General features: G+C 53.6%; 1 protein-coding gene across 1 annotated transcript in view; it reads left to right on the top strand.

The window, feature by feature from the left end:
* PRRX2 (paired related homeobox 2) overlaps positions 1 to 5,242 on the top strand; it is a 41,101-nt gene extending 35,859 nt beyond the window's left edge. Inside the window, exons 2-4 of the mRNA XM_074331173.2 lie at positions 2,591 to 2,778; positions 3,408 to 3,586; positions 4,762 to 5,242. Of these exons, the coding sequence (XP_074187274.1) occupies positions 2,591 to 2,778; positions 3,408 to 3,586; positions 4,762 to 4,897 (503 nt within the window). The 3' untranslated portion in view covers positions 4,898 to 5,242. The remainder of the gene's footprint in view (positions 1 to 2,590; positions 2,779 to 3,407; positions 3,587 to 4,761) is intronic.
* Positions 5,243 to 14,246: the final 9,004 nt, after the last annotated feature.

Genomic DNA, 14,246 nt, shown 5'->3' with positions numbered 1-14,246 from the left:
AGGGTTCTCATCCTCAGCAGCGTGGACGTTGTGAAACATAATTCTTTGATGTGGGGGCCTGTCCTGTGTATTGAGGAGTATTTAGCAGCATCCCTAGCTTCTAGGCACCTATTTTTTTTTTTTTTTTTAAGATTTTATTGGGGAAGGGGAACAGGACTTTATTGGGGAACTGTGTGTATTCCAGGTCTTTTTCCAAGTCAGGTTGTTGTCCTTTCAATCTTAGTTGTGGAGAGTGCCGTTCAGCTTCAAGTTGTTGTCCTTTCTGTCTTAGTTGTGGAGGGTGCAGCTCAGCTCCAGGTCCAGTTGCTGTTGCTAGTTGCAGGGGGTGCAGCCCACCATCCCTTGCGGGAGTTGAGGAGTCGCACTGGCAACCTTGTGGTTGAGAGCCTGTGCTCCAACCAACTGAGCCATCCGGGAGCTTAGCAGCAGCTCAGCTCAAGGTGCCCTGTTCAATCTTAGTTGTTGGGGGTGTAGCCCACCTTCCCTTGCTGGAGGTCAAGGAGTCGAACAGGTAACCTTGTGGTTGAGAGCCCACTGGCCCATGTGGGAATTGAACCGGCAGCCTTCGGAGTTAGGAGCACGGAGCTCCAACCGCCTGAGCCACTGGGCTGGCCCTCTATCCTAATTTTGACCATCAAAAATGTCTCCAGATATTGCCAGATGCCCCCTGGAGGCAAAATTGCCCTCAGTTGAGAACCACTGGTCCAAACCCAGCTGTGAGGTCATCTTGCCCCAGGCACCCTCCCTGATTCCTGCCTGACAGCCCCCTCCCCACCCCACAACCACTTACCAGTTTCATGAAACAATCTAGCCTCAGATCGAATCAATTGGTTGCTTGAGAGTCAGGAAACCTGGCTAAACTGGGAGCTTGTTTGAAAGCAGGGGTTGAGTGGTATCCATCGCAGGGCCTGGAATGTTCTAGATGCTCAGCTGAACAAACGCCCAGCACTGTGTGAAGAACATAGGATGTACAAAGGGAATGTGTAACTGGGGAAGCAAAAATACAAGGTATAGACTAAATTCCAAAAGGCTGGCAACATGCTCTGTTGGCCAGACTGGGCAAAATAGGCCTTCCATACACTGGGGGAATTTGGCCACATCTAGCGTCGCACTCGTTGGCCCAGCGACCCTACTTTTCTAGGACTCTGTCCCAAATATGCACTGGCAAAAATGGAAAATCATGTTTGCACAAGGTTATTCACTGTGGCATTCCTTTGATTGCAAAAGATTGGAAACACGCTGAGTGCCCACCCCTAAGGCTCCGGTGAGTGATTGGCAGCTCAGTTGCATGACCCAGGGCTGTGGGGCTGTGAAAAGGAACGAGAGTGATTTCTGTGCCCCGGATGGAGGAAGCCCCGGGATCTATCATGAAGGAGGAAAAAGAGAGGTGCAGAATAGTCCATGGAATGCTGCCTGTTGATAGAAGAGGGGGAGAAAATATACGTATTTTATTATATTTGCAAAAAGCAATCCTGGAAGGATAAAGCCAAGACTAATTTAAGAACGGGGTGCCTACAAGTGGAGGGAGAGGACAAGAGGAAACAATGAGTAGAGAAAACAACCCAAAGAGAGAGGGTGAGGTTTGTTGTGTCGGGTGGACCAGTATCTGGAATATTATTAAGTAAAAATCAGCCCTTGAAGCACCAGCGTGTTCAGCGTGATCTCATGCTTGTAAATTTTTTAAAATGCACATTTGCCATCTTGTAAAGCCTGGGGAGTTGGGGGAGGAGATTTTTTGTTTTACTTTATACGCTTCCTTCAGTCTTTGAATCTGTTACCGTGACAAACAGTGACATTACTTTGTTATTAAAATACACATTTTTAATAAGAAAATCAGATACACAAGGAGGTGCTGACCTGGGCAGTGTTCTAAGTGCTGGGTGAGTGAAGCAGGGAGGAAGGGATCCCATGTGGTCCAGGAGGGCTCCCTGGAGGAGCGGGCAGTGAGCTGGGCCCTGGGGGATGAAAGGTCAGCATTTCTGCCCTTGGATAAAATTTAAATGTGGAAATAGTAGCTGAACATCCTCCTTCCTTCTCCCTCTGTAAATTGGGAGCGACAAGGATAACAGCATGTGTCTATGGGATTCCTGTGAGCACCCCATTATCTGTGGGGGCTAAAGAACCTGCACGCGGTGGGCCCTAGGAATTGTGACTCTTACCGCTCTTTATTATGTGGTATTATAATTCAACAACAAATATCGATGGAGGGTTTACCATGTCCTAGAACCTGGGCCAGGTTCCGAGGACACTCAAGTGTCCCCTGGCTCCACAGGATAGGAGCCTGGTTGCTTTTGTTCATTATACCCCCGGGGCCCTAGCACTGTGCCTGTCGCAGAGTAGGTGCTCAGCAAATACGTGCTGAAGAATGAATGAATGGACGGATGAACGAAGGAGTGAATTAAGGGAGATGCTCCTGCTGGGGCTGGACCACCCCTCAGTAAGAGCTCAGTGCAAATTGCTGAGCAGGTGCCTGAGTGGTGACCTTGTCGGCGCCTCCGGGTGCAGAGGCGTCCTGACTGGGCTGGGGGCGCTACGGGCATCCGCCTCACCTGTCCTTCGCCCTGCTGACCCTCGGGCTGCTCCTCCGCAGGTGAGTGTCCCAGTCCCGGGCGCAGCGCCGCCGCCAAGCGGAAGAAGAAGCAGCGGCGGAACCGCACCACGTTCAATAGCAGTCAGCTGCAGGCGCTGGAGCGCGTGTTCGAGCGCACGCACTACCCCGACGCTTTCGTGCGCGAGGAGCTCGCCCGGCGCGTCAACCTCAGCGAGGCGCGCGTCCAGGTGAGCGCTGCCCATCCGTGGGTCACCAGTGGGGCCGTGCGGCCACCATCTCACCCAGAGTTAGGGAGTTGCTGAGGTGAGGTGATTCAGAGCAGAAACATCTGAGGTCAGGAGGGCTGAGGTTCAAATCTAAACTCTGCCACTTACTAGCTGTGTGGCCTGGAGTAAGTTACTTAACCTCTCTGTACCTTAGGTGTCTCCCTGTGAAATGAGAATCACATGAGTCTATTTTATAGGGTTCTGAGAATTAAATGAGTTAATATATTTGTAAAGTGATTAGAGTAGTGCCTGGCACAAAAGATTTTGCTAAATAAAAGTCGTTTGAAAGTGTTAAGTGCTTACTCTGTGCCAGCTCTCGGCTGAGTGCTCGGCACACACCTCTCTCATTACATCCTCACAACAACTAGTGCTCATTAACTCATTCCTTCATCCATTCACCTGCCTATTCTCCACCTCAGACTTAGCCAGCAGCAGGTACCACCTATCAACCCCATTTTACAGGCGAGAAAACTGAGGCTTAGAGAGGGTACGTTGCCAGTCCAGGGTTGGTGGACACACACTGGGTCCAAAAACTTGGGTCCCCATTTTCAGCCAGCTGCGTCCTGCTCCCTGTTCTCTCCCGCCCCCAGGTCTGGTTTCAGAACCGCAGGGCCAAGTTCCGCCGAAACGAGCGAGCCATGCTGGCCAACCGCTCCGCCTCGCTGCTCAAGTCCTACAGCCAGGAAGCTGCCATCGAGCAGCCGGTGGCTCCCCGGCCCACCGCCCTGAGCCCAGATTATCTCTCCTGGACAGCCTCGTCCCCCTACAGGTGAGAGCCGGTACCGCTTCAGGTCGGGTGGGGGCGCCGCCAGGGGATCCTATGGGATGTGTCAGGGCCTAGACTCCTTTGAGCATCTGAAGACACCTCTGAGTGGTGCCGAGGGGCGCCTTGGACTGGGGGTCCACCAAGTGGTGTGTGGGCAAGTGTGTGTGTGTGCTCATGAATATGCACATGTGGGTGTTGTAAGAGTATACACGTATGAGCATGTATGGACACGTGTGTGCATGATTGTCTAAGTGTGTATGCATGTACCTGTGAGTGCTCAAGAGTGTTTGTGCACGCACATACGTGCACACATGAATGTGTGCATGAATGTGGAGGGGTGAGAAGATGAGGCCTGTCTGGAGGGGAAGCAAAGAACCCATGTCACTCTAAGGAAGCTGAAAACCTGTAGAAGGTTCCTAGCCTGGCCCAAGGGCCCCAGCACCCTGTGTTGACCCCCCTGGCAAGAAACTGAGGCCGGGAGACCTGGGAGATTAGCCTCCCTGTCCTGGGGACCTGGCTGGGGTCCAGAGACAAGTTTTGGGGCAGTTTCCCCTTAATCAAAGCTGGGAAAAGGCTCTGAGGTGGTAGGTGAGAAGGAAGAGGGAGGAGGTGCTAGGGAGCTGGGTTTCTGTTCCCCACAACTCGAGGGGGTGCCAGCCGCTCCTTGGTTTGTGTGAGCAGCTCTGCTGCAGCCCTGGTCTGGTGGAAGATGAGATCCAGCGGTTGGCTTGTGGAACTGGAGCCCTAGACATGACCACGTTAGCCTCAGAGCTCTCCCAACCTACCCCCTGCCCTGTCCTTACCTGGGGCAGGAGAACACCCAAGAGGCATTCTTAAATACAGCTGTGTGTTTATTCACCTCCATCCTGCTGCTCACCAGCCCCAGTGCAGGTGCTGGGGATGAACAGGACCCAGGCCCTGCTCTCAGGAAGCTCCTGGTCCAGTGAGGAATGCCCACAAACCCACTGGGGCGGCTCCATGTCCTAGTGCTGGCAATGGGGGCTTCTGTCTCCTCCCTAAATCCTGCAGCCCCGGTTCACACCCACCCCCAGGGGAAGGTTTCCCAGGACAACAAGCTGAGGAGGGGAGGCAGAAGGGCCGGCGCTGACAGCCAGAAGTGGTCAGCTCCAGGCCGCATGCCAGACACACCAATATGTCCTTGTGTTTTGTCATCCCAGCACGGTGCCACCCTACAGCCCTGGAGGCTCAAGCCCCGCGACCTCAGGGGTCAATATGGCCAACAGCATTGCCAGCCTCCGTCTCAAGGCCAAGGAGTTCAGCTTGCACCATAGCCAGGTGCCCACGGTGAATTGATGGCCGGCCCCACCAGGACCCAGCTGCCTTCCGGGTCTACAACAACAGAAAAGAGGGCAGACACGCAGGAAAGTGACCTTCTCCTGTCCGCTGTCCCCAGGACAGGCTGGTAGGCCTGTCCTGGCCCTTCTCTCCCGCCCGGACTCCTGGGCCCGAGAGGCTGCTGAGACACCTGAAGCCTGGCTCAGCCCCTCGTCCGTGGCCACCTGGAGACTTTGGCCCATGACCCTTGGAGGGGATGGGCCAGAAAGTGGAGCAGAAGCTCACCAAGGACCTCACTTACTTTGTGTATTAAAACCAAATAGCTTTTGTCTTTAAGAAATAAAAAATTTTTAAGCCCTAAAAGGTTGTGGGAGGGCAGATAAGAGCAGCAAACTAATTAAGGGCCGGCCATGTGGGGCGCTGCTCTGGCCTGCAGCAGCCATGGTGATTTCCCTGGGTCTGGCTCGAACCAGCAGCCAGCAAGGCCAGCTGCCCTCATATCTGTGTCTTCTTCTGAATGAAGTCCTCCATCACCCTGCAGAGTCCCTGGGGTGGAGAGTGGGATAGGGGGACAGAGACCTGCCCCAGGCTCCATGGAACCCAGGTATTTAGGTGCCTCTGGGCAGGACCCCCCTATCTGGTCAGGCGGTGTCTCCTCTTCCCTATAGCAGGGGGCAGGGGGCGTGACCATGGACGGGCTAGAGGGTGTGTGGGGCAGATACTGAAATTGAATCCCTTGCTTCTGCACATGCAGAAAGCGTGGGACCCCTCCGGGCATTTGACTGTGGAGGGGCCCGGGCAAATGGCCCAGAAGGTGGGGTGCAGAGTGGAGGTCCCAAGCTGGCTCACAGGACAGAGGAAGAGTCCTGACAGCCAAGGCCACCGGAAGGCCTTCTCCCAATTCCCCCTTTTGCGGAGGGTAACGGGGTGAGAGAGGACACATGTACCACCAGCCAATGACATCATTTATGAGGAGTCTATAGAAAACTGTGGGTGAGGGGAGTGGTCTGGAGCCACCCCTTCCACCTGGCTCCATGCCTCCCCTTCTGAGGGGCACACCCTCCAGGGCAGGTAAGAGATCATTTCCAATAAAAGTAACCTCAACCAGTCCCCAGGGAGTGGGACAGCACTCCTGGACCCCCAGGGGGCAGCCCGCGCTGTTCCATGGCGGTCACACCCTGGTGGGGTCCACACTCTATAGTCTGCGCATACTGCAGCAGAGCGCCCCCGAGTGCCAGCATTCCCACACAGGCTGCAGCCGCATGACCTCAAACAGGCCGAAGCCATGTGACAATCCTTGCATGAGGCATGGTCCCCATTTTTGTTTTAGAAGGGATGGTGACTATACCCAGGAGTGAGGTGAGGAGCCCTCCCCCTTCTCCCCCAATTCACCCCTAGATAGTCCTCCTGGTACTCCATCTGGAATTCTACCATGAGAACACGGTCCTTGGGGTGGAGCTTGGCCTCCTCAGATGTGCAGACACACTTGGGAAGCTCGGCCGTGTGGCTTCCTTGTGGCTGGAGGGTTGGGACTCTGGTCAGCAGGAGAGCGTGGGACACTGAGGGGGCTCCGGTGTGGGAGGGGACATTCTGCTGATGCCTTGAGCTGGCTCAGGCCCACCTGACTACGAAAGTTGGGCCAGGCACAGGAGAGACCTGCACCTTGTCAGGGGTGGGGGAGGCAGCCAGACCTGTTTTCTTGCTCACTTTGGCCTCTGCTTTAGCGAAGTGCTTTCTGGGCCTCCATTTTGCCATTTATCACGGAACAAATATTATGAAACACTTGCTGTGTGCCGGGCCCTACCCAGACCCTGAAGAGAGAGCAGAGAACTGATACTGAACTGACAGACAGGGTGCCTGGCTGTAGAGGCCACACCCAGCACAGAGGCCCCAAACATAGTCTAAGGCATCCAGGCAGGCTTCCTGGAAGAGGTGCCCTGGAAGGATGAAGAGTTCACCAAACTAAGAGGGGAGGGAGAACAGAGTTCCTGGCTAAGGAAACAGCATGTGTGAAGGCCCTGGAGCAAGCCAGAAGCTGTCTCTTTGGGCCAGCTCCAGGGTTCGATCTCCTGGTTCAGGATAAAGGTGAAGAAGCAGGAGCCAGCTCAAGTGGAGATGGTATGTCCAGATCATTCTGGCACTGGAGAAGCACAAGGGGATTTGTGTGGGGAGGGACAGGGAGGAATGGGAAGGGACCCACGCCCTGGGCTGCGTGTGGAGGCTGAGAGATCCCTAAGGAGACCCAGGCATATATCCAGGCAGGAGAACCCGCAGCCTGGACCACATGGGGACAGAGCGGGCAGATCTTGGAAGTGTCCTGGACACAGCAGGGGTAGGGTTTGATGACTAGATGATGGGCTGAGGGAAAGGCAGAGGCCAGAAACCCTGGAAATGAGAGCTGCCTGGTAGAGTTCTCTGGAAGATGCTGGCCTGCCCTTCCACCTAGACAAGAGCTGGGGCCATCCTGGTCTGAGCAGTGTCCTCCCTCACTGGAGCTGACCTCTCACCCCTACCAGGGGATTTGCACCAGCCAAAGGCTGGCCCACGGGGCCCAGAACAGTGCACTCCTGGGCAGCCAGGAAGAATGGCCCTTTCCTCCCCAGAAGTACTGACCTGGGAGCAATGGAGGGACAGGCCCGCCCAGGCACTTGTCAGTGCTCCAGAGCTCGGATGGAGGACACACATCCGGTCTTTCTATTTGCAATCCAAAGGGAGGGTGCAGTGAAGCATGGCCAGGTTGGGGCTGCCTGCAGCAGAGGTGGGGTCACACTGGGTGGGGGCTCCAGCTGAGGCCTGGAAGGCAGGTCCCAAGAATCCCAGCTTTGGAAAAAGCCAGGGGCAGGGTTCCCACAGAGGTGCTGGCCCTGCCATGGGGCACAAGGACGTCAATGTCACTTCCTCCCGAGCGCTCTAGCAAAAACAAACCCGCTTAATCGTTTACATATGTTGCTCTGGGGAGCTGAGGGAGGGGGCACAGAGGCCCTCCCCGTAAAAAGAAATGTATTTGCACATTGCTGTCGTGTTGTAGCCTAATTGCAGGGCTGTGCGGGAGCTTCGTGGGCACTCGTCCCGGGACAGAATTTTCCATGAGGAGAAGGTACCCAAGGCCCCATCCCAGGCTGGGAGAACTCGGAATCCTCTCTCTGCCTCCCTTTGTCCGTTTGTGAGTTTGGGAGAGGGCATTGTGTGCATCTACTTCTGTTTCTTGTTTGAAATACAGGAACTTAAGGAGAGAGAGAGAGAGAGAGAGAGAGAGGGAGAGTGAGAGAGAGAGAGAGAGAGAGAGAGAGAGAGAGAGAGAGAGGGAGAGTGAGGGAGAGAGAGAGAGAGAGAGAGAGAGAAGGAAAGGCAGTCTGGCTCTTATGAAACTCAAAACCTGAGAAATAAAGGCCAGTTTTACCTTGGGCAAGGCACTTCTCTGGGACTCAGTTTCCTCCTCTGTAAATAGGGAGAATAACAGAAGCCACTTCACAGGGTTGTTGGCAAAAGTTACCCTCTGAAAATGGGCACTTTGGTGTTTATGGTGGAGGAGCACAGAGCGAGGGATGGAGTTTGAGGAAGTCAAAATACTCCCCGTCCTGGGGGGAACTGGCATGTCCCCTGTCCGGGGAACCAGGCACACACAGTTCAGGGGCTCATCTCCTGTCCCTTTGGTGCCCACACTCCTTGGGAGTGCCAGTTGGTGACAAAAGCAAAATGGTGCCCCCAGTTCCTGTACCTCTACCTCCCGACCCTGGAGGGCTCTTTGGGGTCACTGTCAGGCACAGACCTGGGAGAACACCCACCCTCTCCCCACAAATCACAGGGCAAGCAGTCAGCTCCTGACCCAGCCTTCTCTCAAAAGACAAAGAAACAAACAAATCCCCAACCACCAGCGGGGGTCACAGAGGGGAAATCAGTACAAGCCTTCCGGAAAATGTACCAATGGCCATGAAAACGTGTGCAGGTTCTCACCCATCTCTAAGCCCCACTTGGAGAAATAATCCAAAATGGGGGGAGAGTGGCGGGAGGGGGAAGCAACGTGTGCCAAGATGTTTATCACACATTTCATACATGCAGTGTAAAAAATCGGGACAGACACAAGACAAAATGCAAATCGTTTCCATATTATGGTGGTTCACAATCCAGTGTCCATATTTCTGTAATGTGGTTAATAACCTGATAGAAAACCAAACTCAGCAGGCCAATGTGACAGTCTCAACGACACAAGGAGCTCTTTGAAGCTAAAACAATGTGCTTTCTTCCCTTTTCTGTCCCCCTGGGCGGCTCGGTCAGAGCTGAACATGTCTTTTCGATACCTTTCGGTGAGCGGCGCTATCCCAAGCTCTCCACTCCACTGCCTGGCGTTCCATCAGTCCTCTGGCCTTGAAGCTTTGGGGTAGTGACGTCATCAGTGACGCCCTTTTATATTGCAAGTGCTGGAAAGGGTGGGTTCGAAAGCTTCTCAACTCTTAGTTCACATCTTAGAAGTGGGAATGGATCGAGCTTGGGAGGTGAGGGATCAGGAGTGGGCACCTGGAAATCGGAAGAACTGAGAGGCAGCCAGACCTTTGTGTCATCTCCTCTCTTTGAGTGGGGGTGCAACCTCTGACTTGCTTCTAACCAACAGAGTGTGGTAATATTGAGACATGTAATTAAGATCCCTACTTAGTTGACTTTGACATAATCCAAAAGGAGATTATCTTGGGTGAGACTGACCTAACCAGGTGAGCCCTCTAAGAGGGTCCATGCTTTCCCTGAAAGGAGAGAGTCAAAGCAGAGAGATGCCTGCCTGCTGGCCTGGAAGAACAAACAGCCATGCTGTGAACCGCCTGTGGAGGGGGTGGACCTGGCTGCTGAGGGCCTCAGTCTTATAGCACAAGGAACTGAATTCTGCCCACAGTCTGAGTGAACTTGGAAGTGGACACTGACCTTCAGGGAGACCTCAGCCTGGAGGCCCCCTGCCTGCAGCTTTGTGAGACCCTGAGTAGAGTTCTTGAGGTACAGAAACTGTAAGATCATTACTGCCGTTGTTTAAAACTGCTACGTTTGTGGCAAGTTGTTACCCAGCATAGAAAACTGATACAGGTCGAGATGGTGGTGGGAAGTCCTTTTTGAGTTTGGCCTTCCTCTGCCCATGGTGTACCCAAAAGAAACCCCAGACCTACTGCAGAGGAGACATGAAGCCTCTATTCAAATTGTCTGCCAGGCCACAGTAACAACCTCCTGTCTTATCTTCTTCCAGGCCATTCTGCACAAGCCAACAGAATAACTGCCCTAAAACACAGCCTTGGGCATGTCCCTCCCCTGCCTAAAGCCTCCTATGGCTCCCCAGGGCCTCCCCAGCAAAGTTCCATCACGCAGGCCAAGTGTCTGAGGATCCAGCATCTAGCCCTGCTGTCCCCTACCCCCAGGTTCCTCAGACAACCCAGACAACTCTGTCCCTGGACCCATCACATGCTCTCTTTCCACTCTCCCCTGCAGGGACATGCTCCCCACCCAGCCCCCTCTGCCAGTGAAAATCCATTCCAACGCCAGTTCTGATGTAGTGTCAACTTTTTAAAAAACCCAGTTAAATTCTAGCAGATGCATTAGCATGTCTGGGGAACTGTGTGTGGTTTGAAACAAAATAGTTCAATGTTACAATTTTATATTTGGAAAATGGAAAGAAAAACCCTATCATTTTCATAGTTCAAACTTTAAAAAGTGAAGCTCCTCAGCGTTTTGGCTGGCATGGATAAAAGGAATGACAGTTTTCTCACCGGTGAGCACGCTGCAGGACCTCCAGGGAGTAGAGGTAACATGAACTACCACAGTCTCCCTCTCTTTTGGAGACATAGATACTGTAGATATATACATATCTAGAGTATAATATAAATATCATATATTTAATATGCACACATACAAAATATTAGACATATTAGGCATGTAATACGCATATATATTTACTATGCATGGTGAAAAAGTCTGGAATCATAATCCATAACATGAACAGTGATTTTCTCAAGGATGTGGGATTGTGGGTGTATATTCTTGAGGTATACCCTTGTAAATTTCCCTACTTGGGTACTAAGATATGGGCAAGAATCTTTTTAAAATCCTATCCAAACCGGAACCATCTTTTTTGAAGGACAATATGTACCCTGAGCCTTAAAGACGGGCATGTCTTTTGGCCCCGTGATTTTACTTCTAGACACGTACCTGAAAGAAATGGGTGTGCACAGAGATTTATGTACAAAGATGCCAGTGAAAGCATTGCTTATGCTGATGCAGCCTGGAAAATTAATTATCCAACAATAACGGCGATTAAATAAATGATGAGGGCATCCGGGGTGACAGAATGCCAGGGAGCTATTAAAATTCATGATATTGACCATTGAAAGCCCTGGGAGGAAGTATAGAAGTATTAAGTTAAGTCTCAACCAATGACAAAAGTCCAGTCCAAAGTGTTGCTGCGAGGCTGTGAGCCCTGAGCACAGACACCACCCACATCTGTGACACACGGATGTCTCCCCCGTGCCAAGAAACTCTGAGTATTTTTTATTATGGAATTCCATCCTGAATAAAAACAATCCTGAATCCCTATCTCTCCGTACCACACACACACACACACACACACAAGCGTTCATTTTGCACAGCATTCATTCACCTCATAGAAACGACCTAGGAGCCAGGTGCTCTTCCAAGACCACGAGCACCACAGGGCACACAGCCACGTCTCTGCCCCCAACAGCGCACATTCCAGAGGGAGAGACGGACAATGAAGCAGGTGAAGACTGTGTGGGGCCTTGCTGGCCTTGTGAGAACATGGCCTCCCTCTGATGGCAGAGAAGCCTCTGGCTCTGGGTGGGGGACGACCTGAGGACTGAGGGCAGATGCAGGGATCTGGCAGGAAGGTTGTTGCAGTGACGAAGGTCCTCAAGGCAACGTACGCCAACAAGGGTCCCAGCGGGTGAGAGTGTGGGAGGTTTTCGTTCTTCTTTGAGCTTTTCTGTAGTTTCTAAGCCTTTGACATTGACCATTGCTCATGAGTGCATGGAATGAACAGATTTTGAAACTTCCATCTACCTTTCAGGTTCCAATTCAAATGATGCCTCTCCCAGGAAGCCTGCTTGGATTCCCCCCGACCCCAACAGACACCCTCTCTTCTGTGATTGCCTGGCCACTCTGGAAGCCCATTCCCAAGCGCAGTGGCCTGCCAGGGACACACACACAGAGGCCCCAGGGTCCCCTTGATATTATGTGGGAAAAGGGCTCTGCCTCCCCAGGGGTCCCCAAGGTTCTGTCCCTGCCTCCAGGACTATGCAAACCAATCCCCTTTGTCCTCTCACTTTTGCCTGTTCCTCCAAGTCCCTCACACATGAAGGAAGTTCTTGGAAGCCTAGAGTCAAGAAATCCATTAAAGAGAGCCCCAGGGGTTCCTCGGAGGGGCCCTTATGGGAGCCTGGGGCGTCCAGGTGGACAGGGTGCAGCATCTGTCTTGGGCTTCCTCCTTAGGAGTGTGTACTGGGCTGAACCTGAAAGTTTCTACAGCATTGGATCAAACTGGCAACATTTCAAGGAGAGGGCTGGAACTCACAGACCAGCACCCTGACCCTGGGGTCTGATGACAGGCCAGTCCAGCTCTGGCCTCTCCTGCTCACTCAGAGCCCAGGAGAAGATACCCCAGACACATGGCTCCTACCAGAGACAGCTCCACCCTCCCAGGCCCTGGGCTCCGCCCAAAAGTTCTTGTCTTGCTGTGAGTTCCCCAGGCTGCCACCAGCATGCTCCACTCCCCAGCACTCCCCTCATTTCACACCACCCCAAACCCCAGGTCAGGAGGGAGGAGGCAGCCCCAAAGGGTCAATCCAAGTCTGGGTGGAGAGTGTGCTGCAGGTGAAGGGATGAGGCCAGAATTCACCGCTGCCCATGGTCAACCCCACTTGGTACCCGAGATGGCTGGAGGGTGGCCAACTGGGGTACCACAGAGGGGAATGAATGATGGGGTACACATGGGGCGCAGCATCCCTGTGGCTCCTCCCCCTACATCCAGGTCTCAGGTTTACGTGGTCCCGGTGGCGTTGGATGCCCTCCAAATCCGGGTCTGAGCTGGGGACGCTGCCCTTTCCGCCCTTTTTCCCAGGAGAGAAATACAGAAATATAAAAACAAGCAGGTTCTGTTCCTCTAGCCTCACCACATCCCAGGTCAGGGACATTGGGCCAGTCACCTCTCCTCTCTGAGCCTTACTGCCCTCATCTGCATCCCCTCCCTCTTGGGATCGTTTTTTAAGAGTTAAGTGAAAAAAATTCTAAGTACCATGCCCAGCCAACGCTTAGCAAACGGTAGGCTCTCAACACATGGTTTCTAGGTGAGCAGCCGCGGCCCGAGAATGGAGGTTGTCTCACCACCAGGGGGCAGTGTTATCCACTCCCAGCTCCGAGCGCGGCAGGGTAGGGGATAACTAACGCGGATTTCTAGTGAGGCCCGTCAGTCCATCACTCCACGGGGGCAGTTCAGAAGCTGCAGGGAGGGAAGGTAGGAGGTGGACATGCCCAGGTGCTGCGGGAGGCTTCCCAGATCCTGGCCAAAAGGGGCAGTGCTGGGAGAGGGTTCAGGGAAAGTGAGGCAGTACACGCAGTGGTGAGACCAGGGCCTTGGACCCCTACAGGCTGCGGTCAGAGCCGAAAAGCCCAACCACCCCCTGGAACCTGTGCCCTCACCTGTAAAAACGGAGGTCGTAGACCACCTCACTGTCCCTGGCGGGAGGCAGGAGGCTGTCTCAGAGCAGCGTGCTTGCTGGCTGCTTGGCTTAACGCCACAGGCAGGGCGCGTCTGTGCGTTTGCCAGAGCCCATGCCCTCCTGTCAGTTTGGCCCCAGACACGCAGGCTCAAAAAAGTCCAGCGAGCTGGAGCCTCAGGCGGGCGTGGGCAGCCGTGGACGCCAGGAGCAAGCAGCCAGGAGGTTGCGAGGCTATGGGCCAGCTGGTCAGATACACCACTTAATGATTAAAGCCACAGGCGTCCCAGGACAAGAGTCTAGGAGAGACTCGATTCCTCACATGTGAGCACATTTGTGATTTTCAAAACTTGCAAAGACTGAAGGAGCCAGCAAGTTCCTTTTAGTGGTTGGTCATTCCAGACCCTCCTCCTTGACTGACAGTCCTCAGGAGAAGAGGAAGTGGGGCTCACTGTGGGCCCCTTCCATCAGCACCTGCACCACGGGGTGGGGGGGGATGGGGGGAGCACAGGAGGTGTCCACAGGGCACAAAGGAGCATAACCTCACCCTCACCTCGTTAAACTCCAGAGAAGTGTCAAAAACCACATCTGTCTGGGCCTGGGCCTCGAGAGGAAACTGGCAGTGGTTCCCAGGCCTGGCCATGGCTGGGACTCACAGGGGAGCTTTT

The sequence above is a fragment of the Rhinolophus sinicus genome, chromosome 16 (genome assembly GCF_057876585.1).
Source record: "Rhinolophus sinicus isolate RSI-liver-muscle chromosome 16, RSI-T2T, whole genome shotgun sequence".
NCBI classification, from domain to species: domain Eukaryota; kingdom Metazoa; phylum Chordata; class Mammalia; order Chiroptera; family Rhinolophidae; genus Rhinolophus; species Rhinolophus sinicus.
This window is presented reverse-complemented; position numbering and strand designations above follow the sequence as displayed.